The 17614-nt window shown below is 47.7% G+C and overlaps 1 protein-coding gene across 5 annotated transcripts in view; it reads left to right on the forward strand.

Annotated features, from left to right (window-relative positions):
- The window catches only part of LOC137321167 (transmembrane protease serine 11B-like protein), a 119443-nt gene that overhangs the window by 63637 nt on the left and 38192 nt on the right, over positions 1–17614 (forward strand). For 3 of the 5 annotated variants that reach the window (XM_067983420.1, XM_067983421.1, XM_067983423.1), the window contains exons 7-8: positions 7290–7379; positions 10575–10664. The exons of 1 other annotated variant lie outside the window; for it this stretch is intronic. In XM_067983420.1, the coding sequence (XP_067839521.1) occupies positions 7290–7379; positions 10575–10664 (180 nt within the window). The remainder of the gene's footprint in view (positions 1–7289; positions 7380–10574; positions 10665–17614) is intronic. One more of the 5 variants, XM_067983424.1, reaches the window with a different exon arrangement.

Here is a 17614-nt window from a genome sequence, read left to right on the forward strand (position 1 = left end):
TGATATACTCGAACATATTAACATCGAGCGGGAGGAGGTATTGGCGGTTTTAGCAGGCCTAAAAATGGATAAATCCCCAGGCCCGGACGAAATGTATCCCAGGCTACTGTGTGAGGCAAAGGAGGAGATTGCGGGGGCTCTGACACATATATTCAGAACCTCTCTGGCCACAGGGGATGTGCCAGAGGACTGGAGAACCGCTAATGTAATACCATTACTCAAGAAGGGGAGTAGGGAAAAACCGGGGAACTACAGGCCAGTGAGCCTAACATCAGTGGTAGGAAAATTATTGGAAAAAATTCTGAAGGACAAAATTAGTCTCCACTTGGAGAAGCAAGGATTAATCAAGGATAGTCAACATGGCTTTGTCAAGGGAAGATCATGTCTGACTAATTAGATTGAATTTTTTGAGGGGGTGACTAGGTGTGTGGATGAGGGTAACGCAGTGGATGTGGTATACATGGATTTCAGTAAGGCCTTCGATAAAGTCCCCCACAGGAGACTGGTCAAGAAGGTACGAGCCCATGGAATCCAGGGTGCCTTGGCACTTTGGATACAAAACTGGCTTAGTGGCAGAAGGCAGAGGGTGATGGTCGAAGGTTGTTTTTGTGACTGGAAGCCTGTGGCCAGTGGGGTACCACAGGGATCGGTGCTGGGTCCCTTGCTGTTTGTGGTCTACATTAATGACTTGGATATGAATGTAAAAGGTATGATCAGTAAGTTCGCTGATGATACAAAGATTGGTAGGGTGGTAAATAGCGAGGAGGATAGCCTCAGTCTGCAGGACGATATAGATGGGTTGGTCAGATGGGCGGAACAGTGGCAAATGGAATTTAACCTGGAAAAGTGCGAGGTGATGCACTTTGGAGGGACTAACAAGGCAAGGGAATACACAATGAATGGGAGGACCCTAGGCAAGACAGAGGGTCAGAGGGATCTTGGTGTGCAAGTTCACAGATCCCTGAAGGCGGCGGAACAGGTAGATAAGGTGGTAAAGAAGGCATATGGGATACTTGCCTTTATTAGCCGAGGCATAGAATATAAGAGCAAGGAGGTTATGATGGAGCTGTATAAAACACTGGTTAGGCCACAGCTGGAGTACTGTGTGCAGTTCTGGTCGCCACACTACAGGAAGGATGTGATCGCTTTGGAGAGGGTGCAGAGGAGATTCACCAGGATGTTACCAGGGCTGGAGCGCTTCAGCTATGAAGAGAGACTGGGAAGATTGGGTTTGTTTTCCTTGGAGCAGAGGAGGCTGAGGGGGGACATGATTGAGGTGTACAAAATTATGAGCGGCACAGATAGGATGGATACTAAGGAGCTTTTTCCCTTCGTTGAGGGTTCTATAACAAGGGGACATAGATTCAAGGTAAAAGGCGGGAGGTTTAGAGGGGATTTGAGAAAGAACTTTTTCACCCAGAGGGTGGTTGGAGTCTGGAACTCACTGTCTGAAAGGGTTGTGGAGGCAGGAACCCTCACAACATTCAAGAAGCATTTGGATGAGCACTTGAAATGCCATAGCATACAAGGCTACGGACCAAATGCTGGAATATGGGATTAGAGTAGACAGGGCTGATGGCCGGCGCGGACACGATGGGCCGAAGGGCCTCTATCCGTGCTGTATAACTCTATGACTCTATGACTCTATGACTCTATGAGGTGAGTAGGTGCAGGTACGATGAGGATGAGGTTTGAGTGGGTATGAGGGGTGATGTGACAGAGTAGTGTTGGCAGTGCAGAAGGAGATGTGGGGTGGGGGCAGTGATGTGGTAGATGGAGTGTAGGGGAAAGAGTAAGTGTACTCACTTTGGCTGACCTACTGAGGTCATTGGAGCGCCTCCTGCACTGTATGCAGGTGGGCGATATGTTGGTGGTGCTGGTGACCTCCTCTGCCACCTCGAGCCAGGCCTTCCTGGTGGCAGAGGCAGGCCGCTTCCTCCCGCCCGCCGGGAGGAAGATCTCTGTCCTCCCCCTCCTCCTCACCCCATGTATTGATACCTGGAGTGAGGCATCATTAAACTGGGAGCAGCCTTCCCCCTGGGCTGCTCCATGCTGTGATATTTTCTGTTTGTTGCAGCATCTGTCAGAGGAGGACTGCCCCTTTAAATCGAGCTCCTCCAGCTGACAGATCTTACTGCGCAAGCGCAGCCCGCCCGACGCGCAGATCAGCAATGGGGAACCCGGAGGACCAGGTAAGTGGATCCAATTAGCGGATTGGATGCTACAATCATGCGGGGAGCTGACTAATTTCACTGGGCGCGTTACCCACGCGCCCGATGACCCCCCCGCCGAGAACCCGCAGACCTGCTAACATCAGGCCCCATGTCTGTGCTCAAATTATTAAATGTTTTTCTGATGTCTCAAGGCTTCTTATCTGCACTTTGGGCCTTCATTTATTCTAAAGAAAAGAAATAACTTGCGTTTATATAGTGCCTTCCATGACCTCAGGACATCAAACGCTTTACAGCCAATTAAGTACTTTTGAAGGGTAGTCACTGTTGTAATATAAGAAGGGTAAAAATGGCTGCCAATTTACACATCACAAGGCCCCACAAACAGCAATGAGATAATGACCAGAAGTGTAGTCACGATCGGGCTTCCTCTTTCCCATCTATTTCAAGATTGTTATCTGATGCATATTCACCTTTTGAGGGTTGGTAGACTTTAACGGGTTAACATGCCCATCGAACATAAAGGGCCAGCATTTGCTGTCAAAGTAAAGGTGAGGCTAATGGCGCTCGGTATTATTTATCCCTAAATAGTACAGCAACTTCAGGCGAGGAGCAGATGCGCGGTTAAAGGCGAATATCCAAAAGTTGCTGTCCGTCGTTAGCTTCATGGAAAACGGCATCTCGCTGTCTGGCTCACCATTGACATGCATTGAATGTCACAAAGTTACTGTAATTGCATGGTAGATATGAACTAAACCCGCCACAGATATTTAGGGCTAGTAATTAGTAATGTAAGTACCTTTTAACGAATTGGTAATTGTTAATTACTCCCATTACTATTACAAGTGTGGTATCTCATTCCTTTAGGTTTTAAACTTTTCGCGGGGATTTTAAAAATGTCAAATTTTAAAGTTTAAAATGTTTTTTCTTATTTTTCCTTCCTGTCTCTTTTTTTTTTCTCTCTCTCTCTTAGTCCAATCTTTCTTTCCCTCTCTTTATTTCTCATTCAGTACCTGATTTGACATTGAATTCACCCCCTTTAATTGACTCTCCTTCTCAGACCTTCCGCTGTTTATTGCCCAATCCTTAAATCTCATTGGTTCAGAAGATACCCTTTTGCTTGCCCTGTTCACTCAGGTCCCAGATGCCCTGTTTCCCTCACTGCACCATTATCAGCTCGCACTTTCAGCAACTTTGTGGGCAAAAAATTTTGAGCTGAAGGGTACAGAGGAAGGTCTAACTAAAATGTCATGATTTTCAATTTTCATTGATTTTTGTTACATTCACAATAAATGTCATACTTGTCACCAGCACTGCCACGTCTTGTCCATTCTTGAATCCCTTTTGTGTAAGCACCCTCATCATGAATGGCAAGACTTGATGCCACCAATTGGGCATGTGTAGAATGGGTGTATGTTTGATTGTAGGACTGTTTTGTGCAAACAGTCGGGGGGGTGGGGGGTTGGTGTTGATGTTGGTGGTGGTCGTTCCAGGTGGCCTGAGTACTTCACTATCTTCAATTTGCAGATCTCCTTGTGAGAACCTATCAAATATGAGTGATTCCCTGGCATCATGAGCAGCCAGGTGTGCTGCCACTCTGCCGATGGGGGGGTTTGTCATCGCCTTCCTCCTTCTTCCTCCTCCTTCTTCTTCTTCTTTTTCTTCATCTTCTTCCTCTGCTGATGGCAGATGCAGATGCTTCATGAGCGCATGGGACCTCATCCACCTGTAACCCTTTCTGTTGAGCGATGTTATGCAGGACACAACACACGACTATCATTCTACACACCCTCGCTGGTCAGTACTGAAGGGCTCCCCAGATCGATCGAGACACTCAAAGTGTATCTTGAGCATTTCTATGGCTCGTTCAATGACAGATCTAGTGGTGATGTGACTGTCGTTGTACCGCTGCAGTGCCTCGTTAGTGGTGTTTCTCACAGGTCTCATGAGCCACGTCTGCAGGGGGTATCCCTTGTCTCCAAGCAGCCAGCTGTTAAGTCTGCCTTTCATTTTGCCCGAGTCCAGATCGGGCAAAATGAAAGAATCATGCAGAAACGTTGTCCACTGGTCGCAAACGAGCAGTGCATTGATGGAGTGACATCCTTTCTGGTTAATGAACAGTGCTGGCTCATGTAGAGGTGCTCTGATTGCTACTTGTGTGCAATCAATTGCACCCTACATCCGTGAAAAGCCAGCTAGAGAATCGAAACCCACTGCCCTCTCAGTCTGACTGATGTTGTCGCAGGGAAACTTGACGTAGTCGGATGCCCTGGCAAACAAGCCATCCATCACCTATCGTATATATTTATGTGCAGATGACTGACAGATCCTGGTCATGTCACTGGTGGCAACCTAGAAGTATCCAAAGGCAAGGAAATTCAGGGCAGTGATGTCTTTAACTGCGACGGACAATGAGTGCCAACCAGGCCCAGCCGGGAGCAGTTCTGCATGAAGGAGCTTGCTGACGTCTGCGACAACCTGCCATTTCAATTTGAGCCTGCGTAGGCACTGCTCCTCAGAGAGGTCCAGGAAGCTCAGCCTTTGCCTGTAGACCCTCTCACGTGGGTTACGCCTCCTGCAACCTCGGCCCCTCCGTTGGTCCCCTCTCTGCTCTTCTGCATGTCCTTGTGGCGCACCTCTGTCTTGTGGACTTGCAAATCCCAGAACTGCAGGCCCTGCCTCCGTGGATGTTGATTTGCCTCCTCCTCAGATGTACTGCTGAATAAATCCATTGCACTCACCATCCTCATAGTGTCACTTTGAGGCGATCCATAATGTAGGTAAATGTGTGTGAACACAAGAATGCTGAGCGTGAACAAAGAAATCTGAGTCCAAACACAGAGAACTCCCAGCCAAAGGTTTGTCTGAGAGAACTGAGTGCCCTGTTGCAAAAAGTCACCTTTTCTTCACATTTGTCAATCACTGGTTTAAAGGTCCAAATGAGGGCCGCTGCAACTCACCTCCATTTCCATGGTGTGCTTCAGAGGCCACGGGAGATATGTTCAGAACCAGTTAAAATGGTTTGTGTAGGTCAAACCACAAAAATTTAACATCTTTAAGTACCTCAATTGGCCCGTTAAATATCATCCCACCGGCACCAGACTGCCGGGTTTCAGAAGCGTGCGTGCACCCAGGCGCATCTGGGTCAAACCCGGAAGCCGCTACGTTGGAACTGGGATGCAGTCCAGCTCCAAAATCGGTGAATTTTCAGTGCCCACCCGCCTCCAACCCACCCAATCTTCAGGGTTAAAATTTACCCCATGATATTTCAGCAAGGCTAGCTTTTCAAAATAAAAAGGAACTTGCATTTATATTGCAGAATGTCTCAATAACACATCACAGCCAATTAATTACCATGGAAGTGTCGTCACTGTTATGCAGGAAAATACAGCGGCCAATTTGCATACAGCTAGGTCCCACAAAGAGGAATGAAATAATGACGAGCTAAACTAATCTGTTTATGATAATATAGTCAAGGGATGGATGTTGACCAAGAGATCAGGGGAACTCCCCATTTCTTCTTCACATAGTGCCTTGGGATTCTATACCTCCACCTGAACAGGTCTTGGATTAACGTCTTGTTCAAAAGACAGCATCTCTGACAGTGCAGCATTCCCTCAGTCCTGCACTGAAATGTCAGCCTAGATTATATGCTCAAGTCCCAGAGTGGGGCTTGAGCCCATGACCTCCTGACTCAGAGTCAAGGGGGTGCGACCACTGAGTCAAGCCTGACATTTAGACTACGGCAGGATTTTCTTTCTGGTCCTCCTTATTTCTAAGTTAATTTTCCGATTTCGCACTTCCAATCTGAAGCCTTCCCTACCAGTAGTGCGTGTAAGAGAATTGTACATAGAAAGGACTTGCATTTATATAGCGCCTTTCACTACCTCAGGATGTCACAGAGTGCTTTACACCCAATGAAGTACTTCTGAAATATAGTCAATGTTGTAGTGTAGGAAACGTGGCAGCCAAATTAGGAACAGCAAGATCCCACAAACAGGAATGGATTAAATGAGCAGGTAATCTGTTTTAGTGGTGTTGGTTGAGGAATAAATATTGGCCAGGACACTGGGGAGCACTCCCTTGCTCCTCTGCGAATTAATGCCATGGGAACTTATATGTCCACCTGAAAGGGCTGACGATTTAACGTCTCAGCAGAAAGACAATGCAGCATTCCCTCTAAAAATGAAATGTCAGCGTAGATTTTGTGCTCAATCCTGTGGATTGAGACTTGAACCCAGAACCTTCTGTCCCAAAGGCAAGAGTGCAACAGACAAAGCCAAGGCTGCCATGCAGAGTTCCTGAGTTTCCATTCATTAAAATAATTAGATTAAAAATCAGGTGTTTTGTACAAGTGAACTCCAATGTGCACTCTACTTGGATAAGACTTTGCGCCGAAGAAGTGGAAAATTTACCCTTTTTTTGCACCACGGCATGATCATCAAATAAAATATTTGCAATGGTCTACACGACCGTAGTGATATGAGGAATGAGCATTCAGGTTTTTACAACCTTCCCCTTCTGAGGGTGATCTGCATATTGTCCTCAACATCTGCAATGTAAGATTGGCCAGATCGGGGCTGCAATGGAGGAGGTAAGAGGAGCTCTTCATTTTTACTGCCCCTCCACCTGTTGAGGATGAGGGGTGGTAGGGGGAGGTTAAACTTCCCCCCTCACTGCCTCTGCTTGCATTGTTGATTGAAAATATGGGGTGTATTTTCCAGCTGATGATGTTTTGCTATGAATAGTTAAGGTGGTCTTACTAACATTCTGTCCGCACAAATCTAACATCTGCATTAAATGTCATGGACAAGACTTTGATACAAGCACATGTACGAAAACAGTGCCAATCGGAAAATATACCATATTACCTTAGTGCTGTCTGCTGTCTACTGTCGTTTTAACAAATGCTTGTAGTTATTACCTTTTTTAACTGGCCAGTCTCTGGGGTAGTGGGACTAATTGGATGGCTCTTTCAAAGAGCCGGCACAGGCACGATGGGATGAATGGCCTCCTTCTGTGCTGTATGATTCTATGATTGATCCAGTTATTTATATGCTACCATTCTGCCACATCCCTGTCAACAGGTTTATGGTTTTGTACCCTTTGTTTGTTTAGTTTCTCCCACCACATTGGTCGTGTCAAATCCAAATGCTACAGCTGCCATGGACACTCCCACCACACGTAGCTCAACTGGAACGTTTACAAGTAAGATAAAGCTTTCAGAGTTATGGGGATAAATTTTAACATGCTCAGTGTGGGGGTTGGGGGGCGTCTATACACTTGTGGGAAACACGGAAAATATTTTTGTGCATTTTCTCGAGCAATCGCAACTCAGTTGAAGTCCCTTAATGTGATTTACGGGTTTCGCATCTCCAAGCTGTGCAATTGGGAGCTGGGATGTTTAAAGGGCCATTGCAACCATGGATTTTGAAGGATAAAGAAGAAATCTGAAGATATGGAGCAGCAAAGGACGAGGCCAGCACCCCAGTTCACTGACTCTTCACTGGAGTTGCTATTGGCCAGTGTGAAGTGCAGGAAGGAAACACTATACCCGGCTGAGAGGAGGAAGCGCCCTGCCTCTGTCACCAAGAAGGCCTGGCTCGATGCGGCAGAGGAGGTGAGCAGCAGGACCACTGGCTCAAGGACCTGGGTGCAATGCAGGAAGCGCTTCAATGACCTAACCAGGCCAGGTAAAGTGAGTACAGTTACTGATTCACCTACATCCTGTGGTGTACATTACCACACTCAAACTCTGCCCTGCCAAGCCTACTCCATCACATCACTCCTCACACCCACTTAAGTCTCAGTATCAGCTTACCTTCACATTCTGTGCACTTCCTCACCGCCCCATTTGTGAGCCCACCACTCCCACTCACCTTATTTCTGATCCAATGTAATAAATCTGTCTGATACGCACCCTCAGATGCATCTATTTCATTGTCCGCCTGACCCAAAGCAATGTATCCATCGGGTGACCCTGTCACCTTCACACACTCACAGGTCTGTACTTTCTCCCCTTGTCGGAGAAGAGAGCCCAAAATGCAACGGAGATGGGTCTGACTGGAGGGGGGCCACCACGTATAGCGGCCCTGACAGAGGCAGAGGACCTCAGTCGAACGGTTAAATGCCTGGCTGTTGGAGTTGCCGAGACTGGCACCCCTCAAACGTCCGGTGACAGAACTTTAACATCCCTCACACACATCATGAATTGATGTTATCAATGATTGGCCTGTTGCACACCTCAGGACGCTCATCGTAACATTACTTCTCCGATGATTCTCAATATTGCTGTATGTTCTCATCCAGGACCTTCAAGAATTGCTGAGCGCTACATGACCTGGGTGAGGGCGATTCCTCAGAGGAGCTCCATGCCTCTGAGGGTGCACCATCACATCATAGCAAGCCATGCACCAGCACAGATGCTCACACCTTGATGGGTCCTATTACACAGTTAGTTGGGTTTTCACCTAGTGATTCACCACTCACAAGTGAGCACGAGCAGACACTGGTGACAGGGGCAGCCGTGGAGAGTTTGCGTCAGTGGACGCACTCCTCTCCAAGCTCTGCTCAGCTGGACGCAGATGCTGAACCCTGGGCGCCATCCTCGAGAAGGAGAATGATCGAGGTAGAGACACAACTTTGTGACGTACTGGAAGACATGCCACGCACACTCTTCACAATAGGGAAGAGAATGGAGGAGTCCACATCCAGCAATAGTAGAATGGTGCTGCAAGTAAGTGCAGGAATTTCTGCAATGGAGAGAATGGCAGCCTTCATTGAGCTTCAAGCACGCCTCACAGATGAGTCCATTCAGGCCCCAACAATGGCCGTTTGGACTCAGGGTGAACATTATCCTGCCGCCTTAAACAGGCAGACAGATACTTTTGCAGTGGCCTTTACAAGACATCACTTAAGTCCTCCAACCTGTATCCAGCAGGATGGTAGGAGTGATGTGGCTCTGGTCCAGGAGAGGCATGATGGCAAGAGTGGACATGGAAGTGGGGACTCCACTCAAAGCGCTCCCAAGTCTCACCCGTTGGCCCCCTACCCCCCTGAACCGGTACCCGCAATGCTGCCTCCTCTCTCGATGTCTGAGTCTGCCCCTGCACATTTGCAGGTGGAACAGTTTTTCGCGGGGCCCTCATGGGCTCCAAAACCCATGCTAAGAGCATCTCAGCAAACAGGGCAGGGACCTGAGAAACCTGCCACTACCTCTGCTGAAACCACAAGGGATTCACCCCGTAGAAGTAGTAGGAAGAGGAAGGCGAAGGTTTTGTGATCACCAAGGGTATGCACAAGGGTGTCTGACAAAATGTCATGTTTATCAATTTTTGTTGATTTTTGTTACATTCACAATAAATGTCATACTTGTCACCACCACTGCCACGTCTTGTCCATTCTTGAATCCCATTTGTGTAAGCATCCTTGCATGTGCCTCATCATGAATGGCAAGACTTGATGCCACCCATTGGGCATGTGTAGAATGGGTGTATGTTTGATTGTAGGACTGTTTTGTGCAAGCAGTCGGGGGGGTGGGGGGTTGGTGTTGGTGTTGGTGGTGGTCATTCCAGGTGGTCTGAGTACTTCACTATCTTCAATTTGCAGATCTCCTTGTGAGAATCTATCAAATATGAGTGACACCCTAGCATCATGAGCAGCCAGGTGTGCTGCTGCTCTGCCGATGGGGGGGTTCGTTATTGCCTTCTTCCTTCTTCCTCCTCCTTCTTCTTCTTTTTCTTCCTCTTCTTCTTCTGCTGATGGCAGGTGAGGAATGAGCATTCAGGTTTTTACAACCTTCCCCTTCTGAGGGTGATCTGCATATTGTCCTCAACATCTGCAATGTAAGATTGGCCAGATCGGGGCTGCAATGGAGGAGGTAAGTGGAGCTCTCCATTTTTACTGCCCCTCCACCTGTTGAGGATGAGGGGTGGTAGGGGGAGGTTAAACTTCCCCCCTCACTGCCTCTGCTTGCATTGTTGATTGAAAATATGGGGTGTATTTTCCAGCTGATGATGTTTTGCTATGAATAGTTAAGGTGGTCTTACTAACATTCTGTCCGCACAAATCTAACATCTGCATTAAATGTCATGGACAAGACTTTGATACAAGCACATGTACGAAAACAGTGCCAATCGGAAAATATACCATATTACCTTAGTGCTGTCTGCTGTCTACTGTCATTTTAACAAATGCTTGTAGTTATTACCTTTTTTAACTGGCCAGTCTCTGGGGTAGTGGGACTAATTGGGTAGCTCTGTCAAAGAGCCAGCACAGGCACGATGGGATGAATGGCCTCCTTCTGTGCTGTATGATTCTATGATTGATCCAGTTATTTATATGCTACCATTCTGCCACATCCCTGTCAACAGGTTTATGGTTTTGTACCCTTTGTTTGTTTAGTTTCTCCCACCACATTGGTCGTGTCAAATCCAAATGCTACAGCTGCCATGGACACTCCCACCACACGTAGCTCAACTGGAATGTTTACAAGTAAGATAAAGCTTTCAGAGTTATGGGGATAAATTTTAACATACTCGGGGGGGGGGGCGTCTATACACTTGTGGGAAACACGGAAAAAAATGTTGTGGATTTTCTCGAGCAATCGCAACTCAGTTGAAGTCCCTTAATGTGACTTACAGGTTTCGCATCTCCAAGCTGCGCAACTGGGAGCTGGGATGTTTAAAGGGCCATTGCAACCATGGATTTTGAAGGATAAAGAAGAAATCTGAAGATATGGAGCAGCAAAGGACGAGGCCAGCACCCCAGTTCACTGACTCTTCACTGGAGTTGCTATTGGCTAGTGTGAGGAGCAGGAGGGAAACACTATACCCAGCTGAGAGGAGGAAGCGCCCTGCCTCTGTCACCAAGAAGGCCTGGCTCGATGCGGCAGAGGAGGTGAGCAGCAGGACCACTGGCTCAAGGATCTGGGTGCAATGCAGGAAGTGCTTCAATGACCTAACCAGGCCAGGTAAAGTGAGTACAGTTACTGATTCACCTACATCCTGTGGTGTCCATTACCACACTCAAACTCTGCCCTGCCAAGGCTACTCCATCACATCACTCCTCACACCCACTTAAGGCTCAGTATCAGCTTACCTTCAAATTCTGTGCACTTCCTCACCGCCCCATTTGTGAGCCCACCACTCCCACTCACCTTATTTCTGATGCAATGTGGTAAATCTGTCTGATACGCACCCTCAGATGCATGTATTTCATTGTCCGTCTGACCCAAAGCAATGTATCCATCGGGTGACCCTGTCACCTTCACACACTCACAGGTCTGTACTTTCTCCCCTTGTCGGAGAAGAGAGCCCAAAATGCAACGGAGATGGGTCTGACTGGAGGGGGGCCACCACGTATAGCGGCCCTGACAGAGGCAGAGGACCTCAGTCGATCGGTCGAATGCTTTGCTGTTAGAGTTGCCGAGACTGGCACCCCGCAAACGTCCAGTGACAGAACTTTAACATCCCTCACACACAACATGAATTGATGTTATCAATGATTGGCCTGTTGCACACCTCAGGATTAAAGGTGCAAATGAGGGCCGCTGCAACTCACCTCCGTTTCCATGGTGTGCTTCAGAGTCCATGGGAGATATGTTCAGAACCAGTTAAAATGGTTTGTGTAGGTCAAACCACAAAAATGTAACATCTTTAAGTACTTTAAGTATCTCAATTGGCCCGTTAAATATCATCCCACCGGCACCAGACTGCCGGGTTTCAGAAGCGTGCGTGCACCCAGGCGCATCTGGGTCAAACCCGGAAGCCGCTACGTTGGAACTGGGATGCAGTCCTGCTCCAAAATCGGTGAATTTTCAGTGCCCACCCGCCCCCAACCCACCCCTTCTTCGGGGTTAAAATTTACCCCATGATATTTCAGCAAGGCTAGCTTTTCAAAATAAAAAGGAACTTGCATTTATATTGCAGAATGTCTCAATAACACATCACAGCCAATTAATTACCATGGAAGTGTCGTCACTGTTATGCAGGAAAATACAGCAGCCAATTTGCATACAGCAAGGTCCCACAAAGAGGAATGAAATAATGACGAGCTAAACTAATCTGTTTATGATAATATAAGGAATCTTACAACACCAGGTTATAGGCCAACAAATTTATTTTAAAATCACAAGCTTTCGGAGATTATCCCCTTCGTCAGGTGAATGAGTGAAAAGGTTCTCAAATCGCATATCTTATACTAGGCTGGGACACCATCACACCAATCAAAAGGTGTCGTTGTTATTCAAACAGGCCAGTCACGGAGAACAGCACGTCCCAGTGATGAACTCGATTCTTTCCCCTCAGTCTGGTTCAGCAAATTCTGAGTCGAACACACCGTTGCAGTTCAACAATAACTTTATTAGAGTCGAACTTGGAACTTGGTCTGCAGCATTGATCTGGACTCCCGATAGAGTCCCACCTATGCTGGCAAAGCAAGACAAAGAACATACAGAAAATACACACGTTTATACAGCTCAATACGGGTTGGAACATTGTTAGCATGAGGGTCAATACCAATCATAAGCCTGGCATAGGTTGGCCATGAGGGGTTACCTCACTACAGGCCAATCATGGACAATACAGTTAGCTGATCACGCCGCAGTGACAGACATAGATGAATGTCTCTTCATCTCCTAGCTTGGAATGTTTTCCCCCAATCATCCCACATCCTTATCAGCCAACCTGTAATGTCTCTGGCTTCACTAAGCTCATTATTTCTATTGATCACCCAGCCATACAAAGACACCTACACCAAACTCCCTACTCCCTAATGGCAACATGTCAATGATGAGCATAAGCAGACCCCAACATCTAACGAGTTACTCATCTCACTATTAGCCTTGAAGGGGCCCATTGTTCTAACCGAGGCAGCTTCTAATTAACCCTTGCTTGTCCTATTACTACTTTTCTACTTTGCCACTTAGACATTCTCATTCTATACTTTGCCACTTACACATTCTCATACTTTGCCACTTAGACATTCTCATTCCTTAGACATTCTCACCAGTACACTGGATATACATTGTGTCAATTACACAGAGAGACAGAAAGAAACCCAAATGGCAGAGAGAGAGAGGGAATATTAAAAACATAATTTTTTTTCCCCTTTATGCTGGTGGTGAAGACACTACACGATAACATCAACAAGTTCCATCCCACCATCAAACTCACCATGGACTACTCCTCAGAATCGGTTTCTTTCTTGGACACACAAATCTCCATCAAAGACGGGCACCTCAGCACCTCACTCTAACGCAAGCCCACGGACAACCTCACGATGCTCCACTTTTCCAGCTTCCACCCCAACCACGTCAAAGAGGCCATCCCCTATGGACAGGCCCTGCGAATACACAGGATCTGCTCAGACGAGGAGGAACGTGATGGACACCTACAGATGCTGAAAGGCGCCCTCGTAAGAACGGGATATGACGCTCGACTCATCGATCGACAGTTCCGACGGGCCACAGCGAAGAATCGCATAGACCTCCTCAGAAGACAAACACGGGACGCAACCAACAGAGTACCCTTCGTCGTCCAGTACTTCCCCGGAGCGGAGAAACTACACCATGTTCTCCGCAGCCTTCAACATGTCATCGATGACGACGAACACCTCGCTAAGGCCATCCCCATGCCTCCACTACGCGCCTTTAAACAGCCACCCAACCTCAAACAGACCATCGTTCGCAGCAAGTTACCCAGTTTTCAGGAGAACAGCGTCCACGACACCACACAACCCTGCCACGGCAACCTCTGCAAGACATGCCAGATCATCGACACGGATACCACCATCACACGAGAGGACACCACCCACCAGGTACATGGTTCATACTCCTGTGACTCGGCCAACGTTGTCTACCTCATACGTTGCAGGAAAGGATGCCCCGGAGCATGGTACATTGGCGAGACCATGCAGACACTGCGACAACGGATGAACGGACACCGCGCAACAATCGCCAGACAGGAGAGTTCCCTCCCAGTCGGGGAACACTTTAGCAGTCAAGGACATTCAGCCACCGATCTTCGGGTAAGCGTTCTCCAAGGCGGCCTTCGAGACACACGACAACGCAAAATCGTCGAGCAGAAGTTGATAGCCAAGTTCCGCACCCATGAGGATGGCCTCAACCGGGATCTTGGGTTCATGTCACGCTACACGTAACCCCACCAGCAAAAAGGGGAAAAAAATTATGTTTTTAATATTCCCTCTCTCTCTCTGCCATTTGGGTTTCTTTCTGTCTGTCTGTGTAATTGATACGATGTATATCCAGTGTACTGGGACGTGCTGTTCTCCGTGACTGGCCTGTTTGAATAACAACGACACCTTTTGATTGGTGTGATGCTGTCCCAGCCTAATATAAGATATGCGATTTGAGAACCTTTTCACTCATTCACCTGACGAAGGGGATAATCTTCGAAAGCTTGTGATTTTAAAATAAATTTGTTGGACTATAACCTGGTGTTGTAAGATTCCTTACATTTGTCCACCCCAGTCCATCACCGGCATCTCCACATTATGATAATATAATCAAGGGATGGATGTTGACCAAGAGATCAGGGGAACTCCCCATTTCTTCTTCACATAGTGCCTTGGGATTCTATACCTCCACCTGAACAGGTCTTGGATTAACGTCTTGTTCAAAAGACAGCATCTCCGACAGTGCAGCATTCCCTCAGTCCTGCACTGAAACGTCAGCCTAGATTATATGCTCAAGTCCCGGAGTGGGGCTTGAGCCCATGACCTCCTGACTCAGAGTCAAGGGGGTGTGACCACTGAGTCAAGCCTGACATTTAGACTATGGCAGGATTTTCTTTCTGGTCCTCCTTATTTCTAAGTTAATTTTCCAATTTCGCACTTCCAATCTGAAGCCTTCCCTACCAGTAGTGCGTGTAAGAGAATTGTACATAGAAAGGACTTGCATTTATATAGCGCCTTTCACTACCTCAGGATTTCCCAGAGTGCTTTACACCCAATGAAGTACTTCTGAAGTGTAGTTACTGTTGTAGTGTAGGAAACATGGCAGCCAATGTGGGCACAGCAAGATCCCACAAACAGGAATGGGTTAAATGACCAGATAATCTGTTTTAGTGGTGTTGATGGAGGAATAAATATTGGCCAGGACACTGGGGAGCACTCCCTTGCTCTTCCGTGAAATAGTACCTTGGGAACTTTTACGTCCACCTGATAGGGCAGATAGTTTCACATCTCAGCGGAAAGACAGTGCAGCATTCCTTCAATACTGCACTGAAATGTCAGCGTAGATTTTGTGCTCAAGTCTCTGGATTGGGACTTGAACCCAGAACCTTCTGTCTCAAAGGCCAGAGTGCAACCGACTGAGCCAAGGCTGCCATGCAAAGTTCCTGAGTTTCCATTCATTAAAATAATTAGATTAAAAATCAGGTGTTTTGTACAAGTGAACTCCAATGTGCACTCTACTTGGATAAGACTTTGCGCCGAAGAAGTGGAAAATTTACCCTTTTTTTGCACCACGGCATGATCATCAAATAAAATATTTGCAATGGTCTACACGACCGTAGTGATATGAGGAATGAGCATTCAGGTTTTTACAACCTTCCCCTTCTGAGGGTGATCTGCATATTGTCCTCAACATCTGCAATGTAAGATTGGCCAGATCGGGGCTGCAATGGAGGAGGTAAGAGGAGCTCTTCATTTTTACTGCCCCTCCACCTGTTGAGGATGAGGGGTGGTAGGGGGAGGTTAAACTTCCCCCCTCACTGCCTCTGCTTGCATTTTTGATTGAAAATATGGGGTGTATTTTCCAGCTGGTGATGTTTTGCTATGAATGGTCTTACTAACCTCCATCCATGAGAAGCTGGTTTGCGACCACCGGAATAGGTTCCTGCAGGTGTGTGCCAAATTTCCTGGCAGCTACCATGATTTCTTCACTCTGCGCGAATCCAACATCCTGGCCCTGTTCCACATACAAGACACACTTAAGGGCTGACTCCTCGGAGACAAGGGGTACCCCTGCAGATGTGGCTCATGAAACCTGTGAGGAACCCCACCAGCGAGGCACGCTGCAATACAACGACAGTCACATCACCACCAGGTCTGGCATTGAACAAGCCATAGGAATGCTGAAGATGTGCTTCAGGTGCCTGGATCGATCTGGGGGAGCCCTTCAGTACGCACCAGCGAGGGTGTGTAGAATAATGGTTGTGAGTTGAGTCCTGCACAACATAGCTCAACAGAGAGGGTTAACGGTGAATTAAGACCCTTGCACTGATGAAGCAGCCGCACCTGACATCAACATTGAAGAAGACGAGGAGGAGGAGGGGGATGACGGGCGAAACATCGGCAGAGCAGCGGCCCACCTGGCTGCTCGTGATGCCAGGGAGTGACTCATATTTGATAGTTTCTCATAGGGAGAAGTACTCGGACCACCAACACCAGCACCACCCCCCATCTCCGTTTGCACAAAACAGACCTAAAATCACACATACACCCATTGTAAATGCACCCAAGGGTGGCATCAAGTCTCGCAGTTCATGATGAAGCACATGTAAGGGCGCTTTCACAAAAGGGACTCCAGAATGGCCAAGACGTGGTAGTGAGAATCATAACATTTAATGTGCATTTAACCAAAAACAAATATAAATGAAAAACATGACATTCTGTCAGACTCCCTTGTGCATTCCCTTGGTGATTACAAAACCTTCAACTTCCTCTTCCTACAGCTCCTACATGGTGCATCCCCTGTGGCTGCAGCAGGAGTTGTGGCAGGTTGCTCAGAATCATGCCCGGACTGCTTAGATGCTTTCGGCCAATGACCTCTGGGTTTTGGAGCCCGTGAGGGCCCGCCAAAGACTGCTCCACCTGCACCTGTGCAGGGGCAGACGGCCATCAGGAGAGGAGGCAGCATTGCGGGTACCGGTTGAGGGGGGGCAAGGGTGAGATGTGGGGGTGCTTTTAGTGGAGTATCCACTTCCATGTCCCCTTTAACCATCATCCCTCTCCTGAGTCAGGGCCACATCACTCCTACCACTCTGCTGGACAACAGTTTGGAGGACATGTGTGATGCCTTGTAAGGCCAGTGCTAATGTTTCTTCCTGCCTGTTTTAGGCGGCAGCATGATGTTCGCCCTGAGTCCACACAGCCATTGCCAGGGTCTGAGTGGATTCATTTGTGAGCCATGCATGAAGCGCAATGAAGGCTGCCGTTCTCTTCTTCACAGACATTCCCGCACTTACCTGCACCACCAGTCCACTAATGCTGGAGGTAGACTCCTCCATCCTCTGCGTCAATGTGGGGACTGAGCGTGGCAAGACTTCCATTACGTCGCAAAGGTGCATCTGTACCTCTATCATTCTCCATTTCAAAGAATTCAGCTTCTGTGCCAAGCTCAACGGAGCTTGGAGAGGAGTGCGCCCACCGACGCGGACTCTCCACCTCTGCCCCTGACACCAGTGTCTGCTCGTGCTCAC

The sequence above is a fragment of the Heptranchias perlo genome, chromosome 4 (assembly GCF_035084215.1).
Source record: "Heptranchias perlo isolate sHepPer1 chromosome 4, sHepPer1.hap1, whole genome shotgun sequence".
Taxonomy (NCBI): Eukaryota; Metazoa; Chordata; class Chondrichthyes; order Hexanchiformes; family Hexanchidae; genus Heptranchias; species Heptranchias perlo.